The sequence below is a fragment of the Odontomachus brunneus genome, unplaced genomic scaffold (genome assembly GCF_010583005.1).
Source record: "Odontomachus brunneus isolate Ranch 3 - 2012 unplaced genomic scaffold, Obru_v1 Obru_scaffold_026, whole genome shotgun sequence".
Lineage (NCBI taxonomy): Eukaryota > Metazoa > Arthropoda > Insecta > Hymenoptera > Formicidae > Odontomachus > Odontomachus brunneus.
In genome coordinates, this window is record NW_022639476.1 from 753,454 (window position 1) to 769,166 (window position 15,713).

The 15,713-nt window shown below is 37.0% G+C and overlaps 3 protein-coding genes across 4 annotated transcripts in view; 2 read left to right on the top strand and 1 right to left on the bottom strand.

Annotated features, from left to right (window-relative positions):
• The window catches only part of LOC116842587 (receptor-type guanylate cyclase daf-11), a 44,413-nt gene extending 39,522 nt beyond the window's left edge, over window positions 1-4,891 (bottom strand). Inside the window, exons 1-5 of one of the 2 annotated variants that reach the window (XM_032811996.1) lie at window positions 4,733-4,891; window positions 3,942-4,214; window positions 2,862-2,941; window positions 2,200-2,534; window positions 1,486-1,610 (exon numbers count right to left, since the gene is read on the bottom strand). Coding sequence is in view for 1 of the 2 variants with exons in the window: in XM_032811997.1 (XP_032667888.1) it covers window positions 1,486-1,670 (185 nt within the window). In the remaining variant the exon portion in view is untranslated. Of the gene's footprint in view, window positions 1-1,485; window positions 2,535-2,861; window positions 2,942-3,941; window positions 4,215-4,732 lie in introns of both variants that reach the window. The other variant, XM_032811997.1, reaches the window with a different exon arrangement.
• A 706-nt stretch (window positions 4,892-5,597) lies between these two features.
• Window positions 5,598-12,818, top strand: LOC116842648 (mediator of RNA polymerase II transcription subunit 23). Its single transcript, XM_032812154.1, has 11 exons — window positions 5,598-6,485; window positions 6,702-6,946; window positions 7,021-7,153; window positions 7,479-7,661; window positions 7,744-8,031; window positions 8,214-10,356; window positions 10,506-10,745; window positions 10,908-11,067; window positions 11,197-11,484; window positions 11,676-11,882; window positions 11,969-12,818. The coding sequence occupies exons 1-11, from the start codon at window positions 6,429-6,431 to the stop codon at window positions 12,105-12,107; spliced, it is 4,083 nt and encodes a 1,360-aa protein (XP_032668045.1). The 5' UTR covers window positions 5,598-6,428; the 3' UTR covers window positions 12,108-12,818.
• Window positions 12,819-13,500: 682 nt separating this feature from the next.
• LOC116842650 (pyrimidodiazepine synthase-like) lies at window positions 13,501-15,654 on the top strand. Its single transcript, XM_032812156.1, has 6 exons — window positions 13,501-13,682; window positions 14,244-14,401; window positions 14,480-14,644; window positions 14,722-14,854; window positions 14,932-15,047; window positions 15,199-15,654. The coding sequence occupies exons 1-6, from the start codon at window positions 13,658-13,660 to the stop codon at window positions 15,316-15,318; spliced, it is 717 nt and encodes a 238-aa protein (XP_032668047.1). The 5' UTR covers window positions 13,501-13,657; the 3' UTR covers window positions 15,319-15,654.
• Window positions 15,655-15,713: the final 59 nt, after the last annotated feature.

A 15,713-nucleotide genomic window follows, 5' to 3' on the forward strand; every position in this document is an offset into this window, starting at 1 on the left:
AGAGAGAGAGAGAGAGAGAGAGAGAGAGAGAGAGAGAGAGAGAGAGAGAGAGAGAAAGAGAGAAAGTTGAGTCGCTCAAATTTAAAGGATCTTTCACTTATATGTAGATTGTAGGCATTTTTCCATTCAAAATCGTCGAGTAAATATATTTATTTGAAATTGAAGAGCAACAAATATTGGTATATTTCATCGTCACGGGAATAAATTCACTCTAATCGACTGAAATTTTCGTTTACCACTGCTGCGACATTATTGTTTCTCGACAATGATATTTGCGCGGCGAGTTTTAATCAAATTACAAACGAGCGAAGAGGCATTATTTGTACAAAGGGATGTTCAATCGTACGTAACACAGTGTATGGAGCTTATTACTTCGACGCAAAGACGTGTTTTCGTCTCATCCCGTCAACTGATCGAGAATGTAACTCGTACGTGTCGACAAAACTACGCACGGTTAGGAATACTCGATATACATTAGTCAGAATAGTCAGAATAGTCTTTAAATGTAGTGTAATTAGGTTACAGCTATCTTCCAACCGTACACACTCGTTTCCGGGTATTGACATGAACATGAATTCGGAGAACAGTAAAATTTTGCCGAAAAATTTAGGGCAACCGGTTTGCCACATACAACGTTCAAATTTTGAGTTCGTTTGACTCCATTCGAGTTGTTTATACTGTAATCTTTTTTTTTTATAGTGTAGTTACATTACATGTGCATAAGCTATTTTGCTGTTTGCGATACACATATGAAACGCGCGTCAAGTTACGTAAACATCATTAACGAGGTCTGAGAAATATCTTGCAGCTTTGCAGCTTGAAATATTTTACAGCTTGAAGTATCCAGTCGCCAGGCACATTTTCGAGCAACTTCACCTGTCACTTACGCTGCTGCATGAATATAAATTAAGAATGATATGTCAAATGCGAAAATTTCCGATAAAGTTTATCAGGTCAACAATAACGGGATCAACAGTAATGGAATATGCCAACGGTCTTACAGACTGAAACGGCTTCAAGGGACAAAGGACAGTGCCCGTATCGTTACGTTCGTTACGTCCGAAATTACTTATCCAATTAACTCGGAGAGTCAGGTCACGTTGACCCGTCCTGACCTGTCGGTGTAACCCGTTGAATTCCATGAAGGGATTCGAGCCGCGTTCGCCCGACACGTTACTCTCATTACTCACACCATCCGATCCGACGAACGTACACCAAGGTAAATAACTCAAAATCAAATGGACTTGTTCCGTGCAACAATCACCGATGGAGCGATAGTGCATCGTGCAAAGGGAACATTCAAATGGTAGTCAGGAGGCACCAACGAGAGAGTGCGAGATTCGTGTGAAATATATATAATATATATAAATATAAATATAAATATATATATATATATATATATATATATATATATATATATATATATGTAAGGACACGCGGGGCACTCGTCTCTCGCGCACCCTTAGTAGACAAAATTGCTCTTACGCGTGTACAATCGAGAAGCACGTGGTTGAAGTTTCGCGGACTCCGTCCACCCGCCGTTTCTCTTTCCCTTTCTCTTCGTCCCCTTCACCCTCTACCTTTCCTCCTCTTCCAAGCACTCCGTGTCTCTGGTCCCAGGGAAAAAGCACTTGGATCAGGGAACTTAGCTTCTCAGGAACGGTATTCATTCGCTTACTGCTCTCGGTAACGGGACACGCACAGACGCACGTACGTACGTTCGCGAATAAACGAAGTCTACGCGGAAGAGGGCCCGATCAGTCCCGTTCGCATTTTAACGTTATCACGATCTCCTCTCTAATGAAACCAATTGAATTTCTCCTACTTGAGAAGTATCAAATCGAAAATCAATCTAAATACGCATCGAGAGGGTAGTTTTTTACGATTTGCATAGTTGGCAACAAAGGTAAGGTGAAAAACGCGTTTCAACCAGTCGTTTCAGAAAGGACGCGTTTCTAAAATGTTTCTCTTTCCACTTCGAAAAACACTCTTCCTGTGTGAAATCGCGAGAACGCGTTACTATTACAGTCGCATCCAGTTCTGTCGCTGCCTTCACGCCAACGACTGAAACGAGCGTTTCAAATGCGCAATGCGTTAACGTACTACATGTCTATTATAACGTAAAATACATATCTCGCATTTTCCAATAATGCAATCCTTTCCGAAACGAATGCTTCGTCTCTATTCGAGAATATTTACTTGGCGATGGCTTAAGTACTTTCTGCCTGGGGTTTATGATATTAACCCCCTCTTTGTCTATCTGTTTCTCTCTCTCTCTCTCTCTCTCTCTTTTTCCCTCCCTTTCACGCTCTCTCGTCTCTCTACCTTTCCTCTGTCTTTACTCCGCGAACCGAGCGCGACCGCGTTGCACACGAGCCGATGCAATCGTTCGGAGCAAACAGGTGTTCCCGCATGGAATGCGCGATCGCATACTGACACCTCGACGCCAACACGCGGCACCGGGTCTCTCCCCTTCGGGGACTCCCCTGTCGTGAACCTCCCCAGCCACCCTCCGGCGCGCGCGTCCGCAAACCCTGGAGAAGAGCCGATGCGATATGACGCGCCGCTAACGCAGTACAGTCTTGCAAAGTTTACTTATTCCTTACATTTACTACACGAATATGAATTGAGATTTGTCGAATGATAAGGTTTCCGAGAAAGTTGGTCAAAAGTTACGTCGCGTAAACGCAAAATCATATACAACGTTTGCTAAGTAATCAGTAGGAAGTTTAAAGTCTCCTTTTTAGGATACATCTTTCATACTTTTGATACAAATAAGTTTTCGATGTAAAGATAAAGGTAAAGAAGGAGATTTCAATTATAAATTGGAATAAATATTGAAGATTTTAAATATCTCTTACAGGATGTAAGGAGTACGATGAAGAGTCGAGAGCTCAACGGAGAGGACGTAGGCTTCAGTAGTCACATTATCACAAAACATCTGGAAACAGGACGACTTATCAATCAAAATATTATTTTTTTGCCATTCATTAAGACCCCTAGTTTCTTGTCACGATCGTTTTAATTGATGACGTTAAAAACGAGAAAATACACACTCGAGATTCTTGCAGAATATGTTGAAATAAAAAGATGTCCATAAAATGACACTCGCGACCAATCGAGCAGATTTATGGAATATTACGAAAACTTTAAGGTTTTTAAAGCTTATGTTTTATGGGAAGTATCACTTTATGTAGATATGTCTTCTTACTTCGACATATTTTACTAGATTTTCGTATTGTTTTGTTTGTCATTAGATTAAATGGTTACTGCGAGAAAGAAGTTTTAATTAATTTAGAAATTCAATATTTCGAGCTCTGTAAAATGCTTTTCATATTATTTCATCATTATTGTTACTTTTACCAAGTTAGAACTAGCTAATTGAATGTTGTATACTTTCCGCGATCAAGAGAAGCGACGCTATAATTGTTATACAAAAAGTGTGTTTAACAAGCCGTTAAGTGCACTATCTGAAAATAGAAAGATGTTTTGGTTGCTTCGCACAACTTGTTGCATCGCAATATGAGATTGTTCCCAGAAATGCGTGATGATCATGTTTCATCACAATATGACTTCATACTATGATTCTAATTTGATACTTTTTTAAGGGTCATTACGTGATCTCATGACATGAGCACTAGATGCACACAAATAATGTACAAATTATGTTGCAAATTCTTGACATGATGTTTATTATTATTATTAAATAAGGTATTTTTGTGACATCATAACATGTCTACATTCTGAGGCGCATGAGCCCGCATCGGTGTCTATTCTTGTCCTCATGTCTGAAGATACATGAATACAATATGAGCTCAGAATAAACACATTTTTCTATCTGTGTATTGCACATTTTTCTATTCATTGTATTGCACAATGTGAAAATCAAACAAGAGTGACTAACAAAACGTCAAGTTGAGTTGCTTCAAAGTAAAAATTACCTTTAACTCGTTGAATTACTCCACAACCTCGATTTTTTATCACAACAGTTCGTAATGAATACTGCGCGGTTACTCTCCGAAATAATGGCGGGCCCGTCAGATTTTCAGTCAAAGCTAGCAACGACCTCGCTCGCGCCATCTAGCGGTCCGCCACAGAAAGATCATTAGTTTCGTCGGTCTATCAAAAGTGGGTTCAAATCTCGGCTATGTGCACCAGCTAGCTTCTCCTGTGCTTCTGATATCCATCCATGAAAATTCACATGTTTCGTCGGACTGATGAAAGTTGGTTTGAATTCAGTAATATTATGGATACGCATTGCGTTCATGTAAAGAATGCACAATTTGAGGCATACTTATAGCGTATATAACATCCCGTTTACAATTTATATTCCAAATATGATTTCAAGAAGTATTTTATTAGAAATCCCGTACAGCACAAGATCTCCTGGCAACGTCTCAGAAATGTCCTGAGAACAAAGAAACGTCCCCAGGACGTTCTCAGGACGTACTCTGGACATCTTTTGGATATCTATGCTGTTAGGGAATGAGTCAATAAGTTTGATCTGAGATTCTTTTCAACTTGTATTCTTATAAAAAAAAAAGATTTTAAAATTATTTTAGAGATTATATCATATTATATCATATATATTATATTTTTTATATTATATTATGTTATATTATATTATATACATTATATCATATGTGATGTCAAATTATATTATGTATTATTAGAATGTAAGAATATATAGGTGAGAAAAAGAGTGTGTGGATTTGAATCTCAACTAACTTACTTTGTGCCACCAACTCACTCTTCGTATATTCTTGTTACGCAACCAGGAAAATTCACATGTTTCGTGCAATTAATAAAATGTTTTGTCGAATTAATAAAATTTGACAGTTGAGAAAGCTTGGTCGTGATATGGGTACGCGCTGAATATGTGAGAAGTATGTTACGATTCTATAGAAGTAACTAGAATTTCAAGCGAACCTAAACCAGAAAAAAGCCTGAGAACGGCCACCAGCCTGATTTTAATGACCAGAGCTAAGCACATTTTCGAGACACCATCTAACAAAGTGCGCCTTTACTACGTTCGTTAGACGCATTTTCGCGGTAGTAATGACAAAATGCGCCTGGTTCGTGCCCGTTATACTTTCGTACAATGATAGAAAGAACCTCCGCACAAAAACATCCGTAACATATAAACTGCGTTCGGAGAGACGTTATTTACCGCTATGAGTGTGCTCTGTCCTTGTTTGTTCCTGAAAGTTGAACAAGGACAAAGGACGCTCATAGCGTCTCCCCGAACGCAGCCATAGACTATATTCTTTTATTCGCAACAGATGCAGCCGATGTCATTCTATCCTTGTTTAACATTCGGTAAAATTGAAGGATAACATAATATCAGCTGCATCTGTTGCGAATAAAAGAACGCAGCCGATGTGTTAAGCAACTGGAAAGCACCTAATGTTACGTATTTCGCGAAACGAACGCGATTGGTCTAGAGTGGTTAGTAACTCGAGCAAGTGGTTAAGGCGTCCGCTGATTGCGTCGTTGTAGACGCGCGACCTTGTTAGCTTCACTGGCGCGTTTACATTCATGCACTTTTGACACTTTCGGCGCGCTAATGAACTTTTGGTGTACGTGATTGACAGCGCGCGCGTCTGCGATCTTTTCATGCCGAGCAACTGTCATGAATACAACGCTCCGTGTTCCATACGTCTTTCGCTTGTGTTCTGTGAGTCTCCTGCGGAAATAAGTATTAGAGTGCCGAAAACAACGTGTGGTCGTCAGGACATATTTACGATATGTATCCATGATACATTGTTACGGAGTATTTTCCTCTCTTTTCGACACATTCAGCTAAAGTGACCAGACGTCCCGGTTTTTCATCCTTTGTGCCGAATTTTTTCGAGTGCTATTCGAGACACCGATTTGTCATCATTTTCAATGATTGTTAAATAATTTTCGGATATTTTTATCCCCCTCCCCCCGCTTCACATATTTATGAAGTGTCCCGAATTCAGGGCTGGGAAATCTGGTCACCTTATCTAACTATCTTCTCGAGATAAAATACAACCAATGAAATGGCTCTGTATTAAACAAGTAATTGGAAGTGTCTTAGAAGAAAAACAAGAGAGAGAATTACAACACGTAGTAAACAATAATATTATACAGTAAAAAGGTGATACAAAACAAAGCTTGTGAAAGTTGAACTAATTATATTATGTGGAACAAATATAAACTAAAGATTGAGTTCCGGTCTAACCGCCGTTACATTGAGACGTATTCGAAGACGTTTGGACATAATTTTTTTGGAATTCGTACCTCGGTTCATTGGATGAAAGGATAGAGAAGGAATAGAGATAAGTCTGAGTCCAAGTAAAATAATAAGAGACAAGACTAAATTAAAGATTCAAGTTAGGTTATTCAAGTTATTTATGGTAAACATTTCTCAAATCAAAGATTTGTAGCCCTAAAAGTATTCTATGATTAGCAAAATGAGTAGTGAAACTCAAATTGCAAATATTATAAGTGATATTTTAGTAAGTACCGTGTGTATGAAGACTATTATTATTTATATTATTATATATATTAGGAATATTAAGTACTTTTTTTAGATTTATAATTTTTTTGCTTTGATGGAACATTAGTTCCAACAGTTTTCTCAATATGTTTTTGATATGTTTATTTAAGCCAAGACTTGGAAAATTATGTATATTATATTTATACAACCAGATAATATATATTTTGTATTTCAGAAAGTAGAAGCAATAGAGGAAGCATTTAGCTGTGTCTTAGTTCATCATGCTAACAATAAAAATGAAAAAATAACAATATGGCAAAATGAGCTAAAAGCAGCTATGAGTGGATTGACAAAGGAACAGCAAGAAGCAGCTGTTCGTCAATTCTTGTCAATGGCAGCAGTTATGACTAATCATAAACGATTGCAATTGTTGTTGTCATTGCTAGAAAATTTAGTGCAGACAAATGTTCTACCTGCCAGGTATATTTTCTGATACATAAACATTTATATTTAGTATTTTTCATGTCACTAAATTATTCATAAATTTTTTTCAGATTAGTATGTGAGTGTATTTTAAGTTGTGACAAATTGCAGTACCAACTGGAAGATTTTTGGGTTGAATGTTTTACTGTACTCCGACGTATCATTGGTGGTGTTGATTATAAAGGTGTTAGGGAAATAATGAAAGTAAGTCCTTATAAATTAACATAATAGTTGTTTAAAATAGAAGTTCCGGCCTAACCGCCGTCACGACAAGACGTGTTCGAACATGTTCGGACCTTGTGATTTTTTTGGATCGTGTCTTGGAAATTTCCAAGACTTTGCTCTCGAATTATATCATTAATCGGAAACTGGCGTAGGGGCATTACTCTTATAGAGGCCTGTAGCCATATATTGAAGGAAGGAAGGAAGGAAGGTTGTTTAAAATATTCTGATAGAATTTCTGTATAATTGTCTAAAGGAATCTATTGATAATAAAGTACTTATTTTTTTATATTACATCTCTTGTTAGGCATGTAAAGAAAAGGCGCAAACTATACCAGCTCGATTAGATGCATCGGTACAACCACAACTGAAAGCTTTGGAGAATATCCTTGAGCATATTTTTGATAGAAATTCGTGTCTACTGCCAAGTTATTTTATTGTCAATGAGATACAGAAAGCCTATCCTGACAACAAGAACTGGCCTCATTGGGTAAATAATGAATTGCATTCCTATGTTACATAATCTATTTTTGCATTGAATGCTCAGACCTTAAAGTACATTTCTGTTTCAGAAATTGGCGAAACTTCTCTCCAGTTTTGTTGAAGGTTTTCGAAATACAGCTCAAATGGTATCTATAGTTGGTCACTCTAAGATGTTGCCTGTGGTTGAACACACAGGATATGCCGATCATTTAATCAACCCATGGTTATTGGATCCTACCACGCTGAAGTTCTCCTTGAAAGGAAACTTGCCTTATGATCCGGACTTACTTAAACCTCAAACTGAACTGCTTAGATATGTTCTTGAACAACCATATAGTAGAGATATGGTTTGTTCGATGCTTGGTTTACAAAAGCAGGTATGGAACTATATTCTTATTAGTCATTGATGTTTATTTAGTAAAGTTTTTGACATTGCAAACATAACTTTGAAATATTTTAAATAAAACAGATAAAATTATAACATTGTATACAATGCTATATAGTATATTCACTGCGCGATTCTCAAAATAATTTATACATATTTTTCTTTGTGTAACAGCATAAGCAACGATGTATCGTTTTGGAGGAACAGCTTGTGGAACTCGTTATACTTGCGATGGAACGATCCGAAAATGAGACTTTGCCGGCTGAGGGAACAGACGGTACAGTGGCCAATCATTGGGTGTGGTTGCACTTGTCCTCGCAACTCATCTACTTTGTTCTCTTTCAATTTGCCTGCTTCCCAAGCATCGTCATGGCAATACACGATAAGTTGGCCGGTAGAGAACTGAGGAAGGGAAGAGATCATTTGATGTGGGTTCTCCTACAGTTCATCTCTGGTAGTATTCAAAGGAATCCATTGTCGAATTTCTTACCGGTGTTGAAGTTGTACGATCTCCTTTACCCGGAGAAGGAACCTTTACCTGTCCCAGACTACAGTCAGGCGCTGTGCACTCATCAGATGGCTATCACGTGCATATGGATTCATTTACTGAAGAAAGCTCAATCGGAACACTCCAACATTCATCGACCCATACCACACACACTGAAAGTCCATCACGAGTTTTTGCAACATTTAGTAATGCCAAATACTTCTCTATGCATGGGTTCAGATTATCGTATAGCACTGTTATGCAACGCCTACTCGACGAATCAAGAATACTTCAGTAGACCTATGGCTGCTTTGGTGGATACTATTCTAGGTACACAAAAGGGTCAACAACAGCAACCTTTGCAGACTTTGCAAAATAATGCGGCGTTAGCGAATGGTCCGACCACACCATTGTCGATGTCTATCCTGGATTCATTAACTGTACATTCAAAAATGAGTCTAATTCACAGTATCGTCACGCATGTGATCAAGTTAGCGCAATCCAAGAGTAACATGGCGTTGGCCCCGGCGTTAGTCGAGACCTACAGCCGGCTGCTAGTGTATACAGAAATCGAGAGTCTCGGTATAAAGGGATTCATTAGCCAATTATTGCCGACTGTATTCAAGTCGCATGCCTGGGGAACGCTGTATACACTATTGGAGATGTTCAGCTATAGGATGCATCATATCCAACCGCATTACAGAGTACAGCTGCTCTCGCATCTTCACAGTCTGGCAGCGGTACCACAGACGAATCAGACGCAGCTGCATTTGTGTGTCGAAAGCACCGCTCTACGACTTATCACTGGATTGGGTTCAGCGGAGGTACAGCCGCAACTATCCAGATTCTTATCGGAACCAAAAACTTTAGTTTCCGCAGAATCCGAGGAGTTGAATCGAGCATTAGTATTGACACTAGCTCGATCTATGCACGTGACAGGCACAGGCGCCGACACTCTCAGTGGCACTTGGTGCAAGGATCTGTTGAACACCATTATGCAGAATACACCACATTCTTGGGCTTATCATACTCTTCAATGTTTTCCACCTGTATTGAGCGAGTTTTTTCAGCAGAACAGTGTGGCGAAGGAGAACAAGCAACAGATCAAGAAAGCCGTCGAAGAAGAATATAGAAATTGGGCATCGATGAGCAATGAGAATGATATTATCGCTCATTTCTCCGTGCCCGGCACGCCTCCGTTGTTCTTATGTCTGCTGTGGAAAATGATACTCGAGACTGATCGTATAAGCCCGATTGCGTACAAGATCCTGGAGAGAATCGGTGCCAGAGCGCTGTCAGCGCATCTCAGAAAATTCTGTGACTACTTGGTGTTCGAATTTGCCAATAGTGTGGGTGGTCAGCATGTTAACAAGTGTGTCGACACCATTAACGATATGATCTGGAAGTACAATATAGTGACTATCGACAGATTGGTGTTATGTCTCGCATTGAGAACACAGGAGGGTAGCGAAGCTCAAGTGTGCTTCTTCATTATACAACTGTTACTACTAAAATCCGCGGAATTCAGAAATCGCGTGCAAGAATTCGTCAAGGAAAATTCGCCGGAGCACTGGAAGCAATCGAACTGGCACGAGAAGCATCTCGCTTTCCACAGAAAGTTTCCGGAAAAGTTCGCGCCGGAAGGTATCATGGAGCAGACCAGTGGCGGACCCAGTCAGTATCAAAGTTTGCCTGTATACTTCGGCAACGTCTGTCTGCGCTTTTTACCAGTTTTCGACATAGTGGTACACCGGTACTTGGAAATTCCGCCTGTCATCAAAAGTCTAGAGACGCTATTAGAGCATTTGGGTTGCTTATATAAATTTCACGGTACGTATATATTCGAAAGGATTTAGCATAAAAATTCTCAGTGTTCTTTACGCTTCTGAGCAATGCAAGAATAAGCTCATCAATAAATGCAAATGAAAGTCGGGAATGAAAATGATTATTGAAAGCAATTAATGTCTTATAAATTTTAGATCGTCCCGTCACTTACCTTTACAACACATTGCATTATTACGAGAGGAAATTACGAGACCGACCGCCATTAAAGCGTCGATTGGTTTCCGCCGTTTTGGGCTCGTTACGAGAGATCAGAGCACCAGGGTGGGCTCTTTCTGAGGCTTATCAAATGTACATGACTCGATCTGCGGACGATGTGGTCACTTGGATACCAGAATTGGACTATTACATTCGTCTTGTGCGCAGGATTGTGGAAAGTAAGGCAACTAAAACATTGAGAGAGATATCACATGATGATTCTCATATTTTTATCATTTATAGTTTATCTAAATTAAATTTTCTCGCTTGAAACGAATAAAATACGGAATAGCCTTCGTTATAGAGAAGATATATTTTAATTGAATACATATATGTTAAAGCAATGTCAGGTGCAGCTCACTTTCCTGCTACCGACTGGCGATTCAATGAGTTTCCAAATCCAGCGGCACATGCATTATATGTCACCTGCGTGGAACTGATGGCCGTTCCAGTTGCACCGAATTTGGTAGCTAATTCTTTACTGGACGTTGTCGCTAAAGGGTATGATTCCTCTTTCAAACTTTATTTATATTTATAATAGTAATTGAGAAATTTCGTATCAAGAGAAAATTTGCGAGATGTTGCATAACTTCTGTCTAATTTTACTTATTATGTATCTCATTTGTTTAGATACACTGTTGTGCCATCGGACGAGATACATTTATGGATAAATTGTGTTGGTTTACTGCTGGCAGCACTGCCAGAATGTTATTGGTCGGCATTACACGACCGTTTGGTGGAAACTATTAGCAGTCCTGGTCTAGCCAATTGGCAGTACAATAATTTGACACCATTTCAAATGTTTAATTTTAATACTACGCACAATTGTCTACTAGAAAACAAATACAGTTATATGCTTGCGTTGGCGCATTCAGTTTGGCATCATGCAGGTGTAGGACAGATCACAACAATGCCTCAGTAAGCAATTCCACATCATATAAATTGTAAAAGTGGTATTTAAACAATAGTGCAGTATTTAGAAGAATATATAACACTAAACTGTCGTAATATAATGTCGTTTATATCAATTATAATTGTGTACATTTATATTATTTATACAAATTCTTTATCTTAAAAATGAATAATAAATGTTTATTTCTCGATTCTAGATTCATCAAGGAGAAACTTCAGCCAGTTGTAACTAGTGAAGAACAATTGATATATGCTTGTCACTTAATTGGTCCTACTTTAGCAAGGTTCAATGCAGAGCGGCCACAGTGTGTGGTTGAACTTGCAGTCTGCCTGTACGAGATGTTGGAACAAGTCGATCGTGCTCAAGCACATTTACGTTACATGGATCCAGTTTGTGATTTATTGTATCCTTTATGATAAATCGTTCTGCCACGAAACACTTTTCGTATGCGCGTACACATACTAATGTCTTCCTTAACAATTACGATAGGTATCACATAAAGTACATGTTTGTCGGTGATATGATGAAAAACGAAGTGGAATGTATCATACGAAGATTGAAGTTTCCATTACAACGAAGGCTGCGTTTCATCACTCATCTAAATCTAGAAGAAATTCATACATCCTGAGATACAATTACTTCCGGCGCTATAGAAACTACTTAAGTGCAAAACGTGACGTATAATTTAATTATACAGATGTCAATGCACCCACTTCGCAGAGAACAAACATTATTAGTTAATTTTTGATACGTTTCTCTCAAGAGGTTTTTGTTTTCTTGCCGCAACTATCCTACATTGATAATATCCGAAGTGAGAAGATATACGTTTAAGATTCTTGCGAAGTACCTTGAAATAAAAAGACACGTCCATAAAAGGACACTTTCGATCGACTAAACGGGTTTGTAAGATATTTCGGAAACTTCCTCTTTATTGCAATGATCAAATATCCGTAAATATCCGTAATATCCGTAAAATAAACGTAATGAAATCATGTGATTAAAAAGATCACAATCCAAGATGATCGCGGTGAGGAAGCAAGAACTTCAATTTTAACATAGTCTCTAAATTGAGGCAAATATATATATATATATATATATATATATATATATATATATATATATATATGTATGTATGTATGTATGTATATGTGTAAAGACAAAATGTATGTAAGACTGTACATAGTGTATCGTATTTTAATCATATTCTGACTTATTTCCTTTTGCATAATGACGACTAATAGTTGTATAGATTTTATAAATATACATTCTATATAATAACATCTTTTGTTATATAACTACTGATTTTTACGAGCCAAATATAATAAATGACTATATTTAATTTGCAAAATGTAATTATCTTATAACTGGTACTGCTGTAGCTAGCATTGCTGATACGGTGTGTGACATTCGATGATACACTATTATATAATAATCGACATCATTCCTCGTTAAACGTATTCGAGACTCGACGAATATCAATTCCTATTAAAATGTAGGACAAAAAGACAAATAAGAACCTTATTAGTTCTTAACCTTAGCAGTTAATAGTGTACAACTGCCACACACATATATATATATACTTTGATGATTCTTTTGGTGAAATTTTGGTGAGAATGTTAATATATTTAAAAAATAATTAAATATTTTTATCTAATGGGGTTATCTAAACTTATCAGAAATCGTGTCAATAAAAGATATCGCAAAAAACCGTATCATATCGGTAGTCTCTATTATTTTAGATGTACAGATATTTCAATCATTTTGAAAGCATTTGCTCAGAAATACAAAGAGCCGATTCGTTTCATATTCCATCTCTTAAAAGTACGATTGAGTACTTATAAAACAACAAAATACATCTGTCTCTTATTTTAATACAGATTACAGCGTATTTAAAGCGCGTCAAAAGCGGAGCGGAATTATTACTGTTTTGAAGAGTTTCCTTGTAAATACAGATATATTATGGTGATATATATGGTGTATGTGCTCACGTGATCAGTGATTTGCTTACGCATGTGCACGAGACTTCGGTCGATGAAACTGGTTCTACAGACCATTCTAGGTCGGGTAATCCAAAGAGAGACCCGTCTTCGTCCTGCAACGCAGTTGCAGTTCATCTAGTTCCTGTTAAAAGTCGAATCTCAAGTTTTACATTCCTCCACTTGTGAACAAAATATCGAAATGAGTTCTACGCACCTAGCAGCTGGTAAGTGATAAAATTAGAATGAATATATTTGATTATAAGTTTTGTTGGAAACTTTATTATATATTACAACGCTGAATTTACCATTCGTATAATATTTTAGTACGCAAAAAATATGATTTTTATAGCAAATGTTTAAAATAAAGAATTTGCGCTCGGGGAAAGACAGTGGAAAACGCTTGCAAAATTATATGTAATAATACTTTTTGTCGCAAATGTTTGTTATATGTTAATTAAGAATATGTTAATAAAATTTTGTAAATGATCAGGTTGCTTGCCAGATTGCTCTTTAATAGATGCATTTCGTCATACCTCATTTGTAATCTCTGTGTTCGCAAATGTTAAAATTTAATTAATTTAATTATCGATTTAATATATTTTTTTACTCACTTATGCAGCACTGCGTACTTTCCGCGCAAAGCGAGTTCGGTAGATTACTATTTCAATAAAAATTTAGAACTTTAGTTGTTCTTAATAATTTTGCATATTGTGTGATACGGCAGTGGAATGTTGGCGAATATTTGTGTAAAACGTATCTCTTTTTCATAAAGAAAATTTTTTCAGGCTCTGAAAAGCCGGAGGAAGTGGAAGGTCTGGCGCGTCTATATAGCATGAAACATTGTCCTTTCGTTCATAGAATAAAGCTTATACTTTCTCTGAAGGATGTTGCTTATGAGATTGTCAATATCAATTTAAAAAATAAACCAGAGTGGTATTTAGAAGTACGGATACAATCGTTACTGACTGTTGAAAGTTCAAGTAGTTTCTCCTGTCGTCTGTATAAAATATTTTGATTTCAGATTAATCCGAAAGGCACAGTACCGAGTTACATAGACTCGAGTGGTGAAACATTAACGGACTCTCTTTTAATAGCGAACTTCTTGGACGAGAAGTATCCTGAGCCAGCTCTCTATAACGAAGAAACCAAAGCTCGTGATCTAGAACTACAAGATCATTTCACTAAAGTGCTGATAACGCTCTTTATACAATTTTCAAAAACAAATGATTTATTTTGTAACTAATTGGGTTGTTTATCTTACAGATTGCAATTATTTTTAAAAATTGCCTATTGGAAGAAGACAAGAGGCCACTCGAGGAAATTGTGGCAGAGATTATGGATTATTTAGATACATATGAGCAAGAGCTTAATGTCCGCCAAACACCTTTCTTCGGAGGTTCGTAACAATTTAGATTTTATCTTCACATATTCTTCATATTTTTATCTTCAATCTGTATAAAATTTTCGGCTTAGGAAGTAAACCCGGTATGTTGGATATTCTGATTTGGCCGTGGGTTGAAAGAGCGAAAGTTTTACCGTTGATTTACAAACAATCAACAGGTTTCGATAAAGAAAGATTTCCTAATCTCGTAAGTATATAAAATGACATGTAACGCGACACTTTTCCTTCTTTAAGTTTGTCAGCAATTTTTTTAATCATTTCTTTATATATATTATGCGATAGTTCTTATCTAGATCTTTATATATATTATTCGTTAATCACAATTTGTCCCGTTTCAGATGAAATGGATAAGCGAGATGAAGGAGCAGCAGTGCGTTAAAGAAAATAAATATTCATTCGGAGAGTTTGCTCAGCATTTGGAACTTGTAAAATCAGGAGAACTCGCGTATGACTTTTAGATGTAATTTAATTACGTCTGAAATATAGGTCTACAAGAGACAATACAAAAGGGCAAAGACAAATAATGCAAAATCTTGCTTGATAGAAATTAATAAATTAACACGCTATACTGACATTTATACGCTTGTAATGCGAGTCGCGATAGCATTTCTTCATCGCACAATCACGAGCTATACAACCAAAGAGTATATAAGCTGTCTTTGCATGAAAAGAAGAGAAAACTTTTCTATATTATACATTATATAAAAATAATTTTATAAGTTGTAATAAAATTTATTTGTTTTGTCACAATCTAATACTATAACACAATACAACAACGAAACGAAAAAATTTAAGATTTACGAATTATTTATTGCTCCAAGATGTATCATCCTATCATCCTTATAAACAAAAG

Bases quoted from the DNA above. Each gene is read 5' to 3' on its own strand.
- LOC116842648 (XM_032812154.1), top strand. From the start codon at position 6,429: ATGATTAGCAAAATGAGTAGTGAAACTCAAATTGCAAATATTATAAGT. The intron at 10,357-10,505 runs GTACGTATATAT...TATAAATTTTAG, and splicing joins TTGCTTATATAAATTTCACG to ATCGTCCCGTCACTTACCTT. The intron at 11,883-11,968 runs GTATCCTTTATG...CAATTACGATAG, and splicing joins GATCCAGTTTGTGATTTATT to GTATCACATAAAGTACATGT.
- LOC116842650 (XM_032812156.1), top strand. From the start codon at position 13,658: ATGAGTTCTACGCACCTAGCAGCTG. The intron at 14,402-14,479 runs GTACGGATACAA...TTTTGATTTCAG, and splicing joins AACCAGAGTGGTATTTAGAA to ATTAATCCGAAAGGCACAGT. The intron at 15,048-15,198 runs GTAAGTATATAA...GTCCCGTTTCAG, and splicing joins AAGAAAGATTTCCTAATCTC to ATGAAATGGATAAGCGAGAT.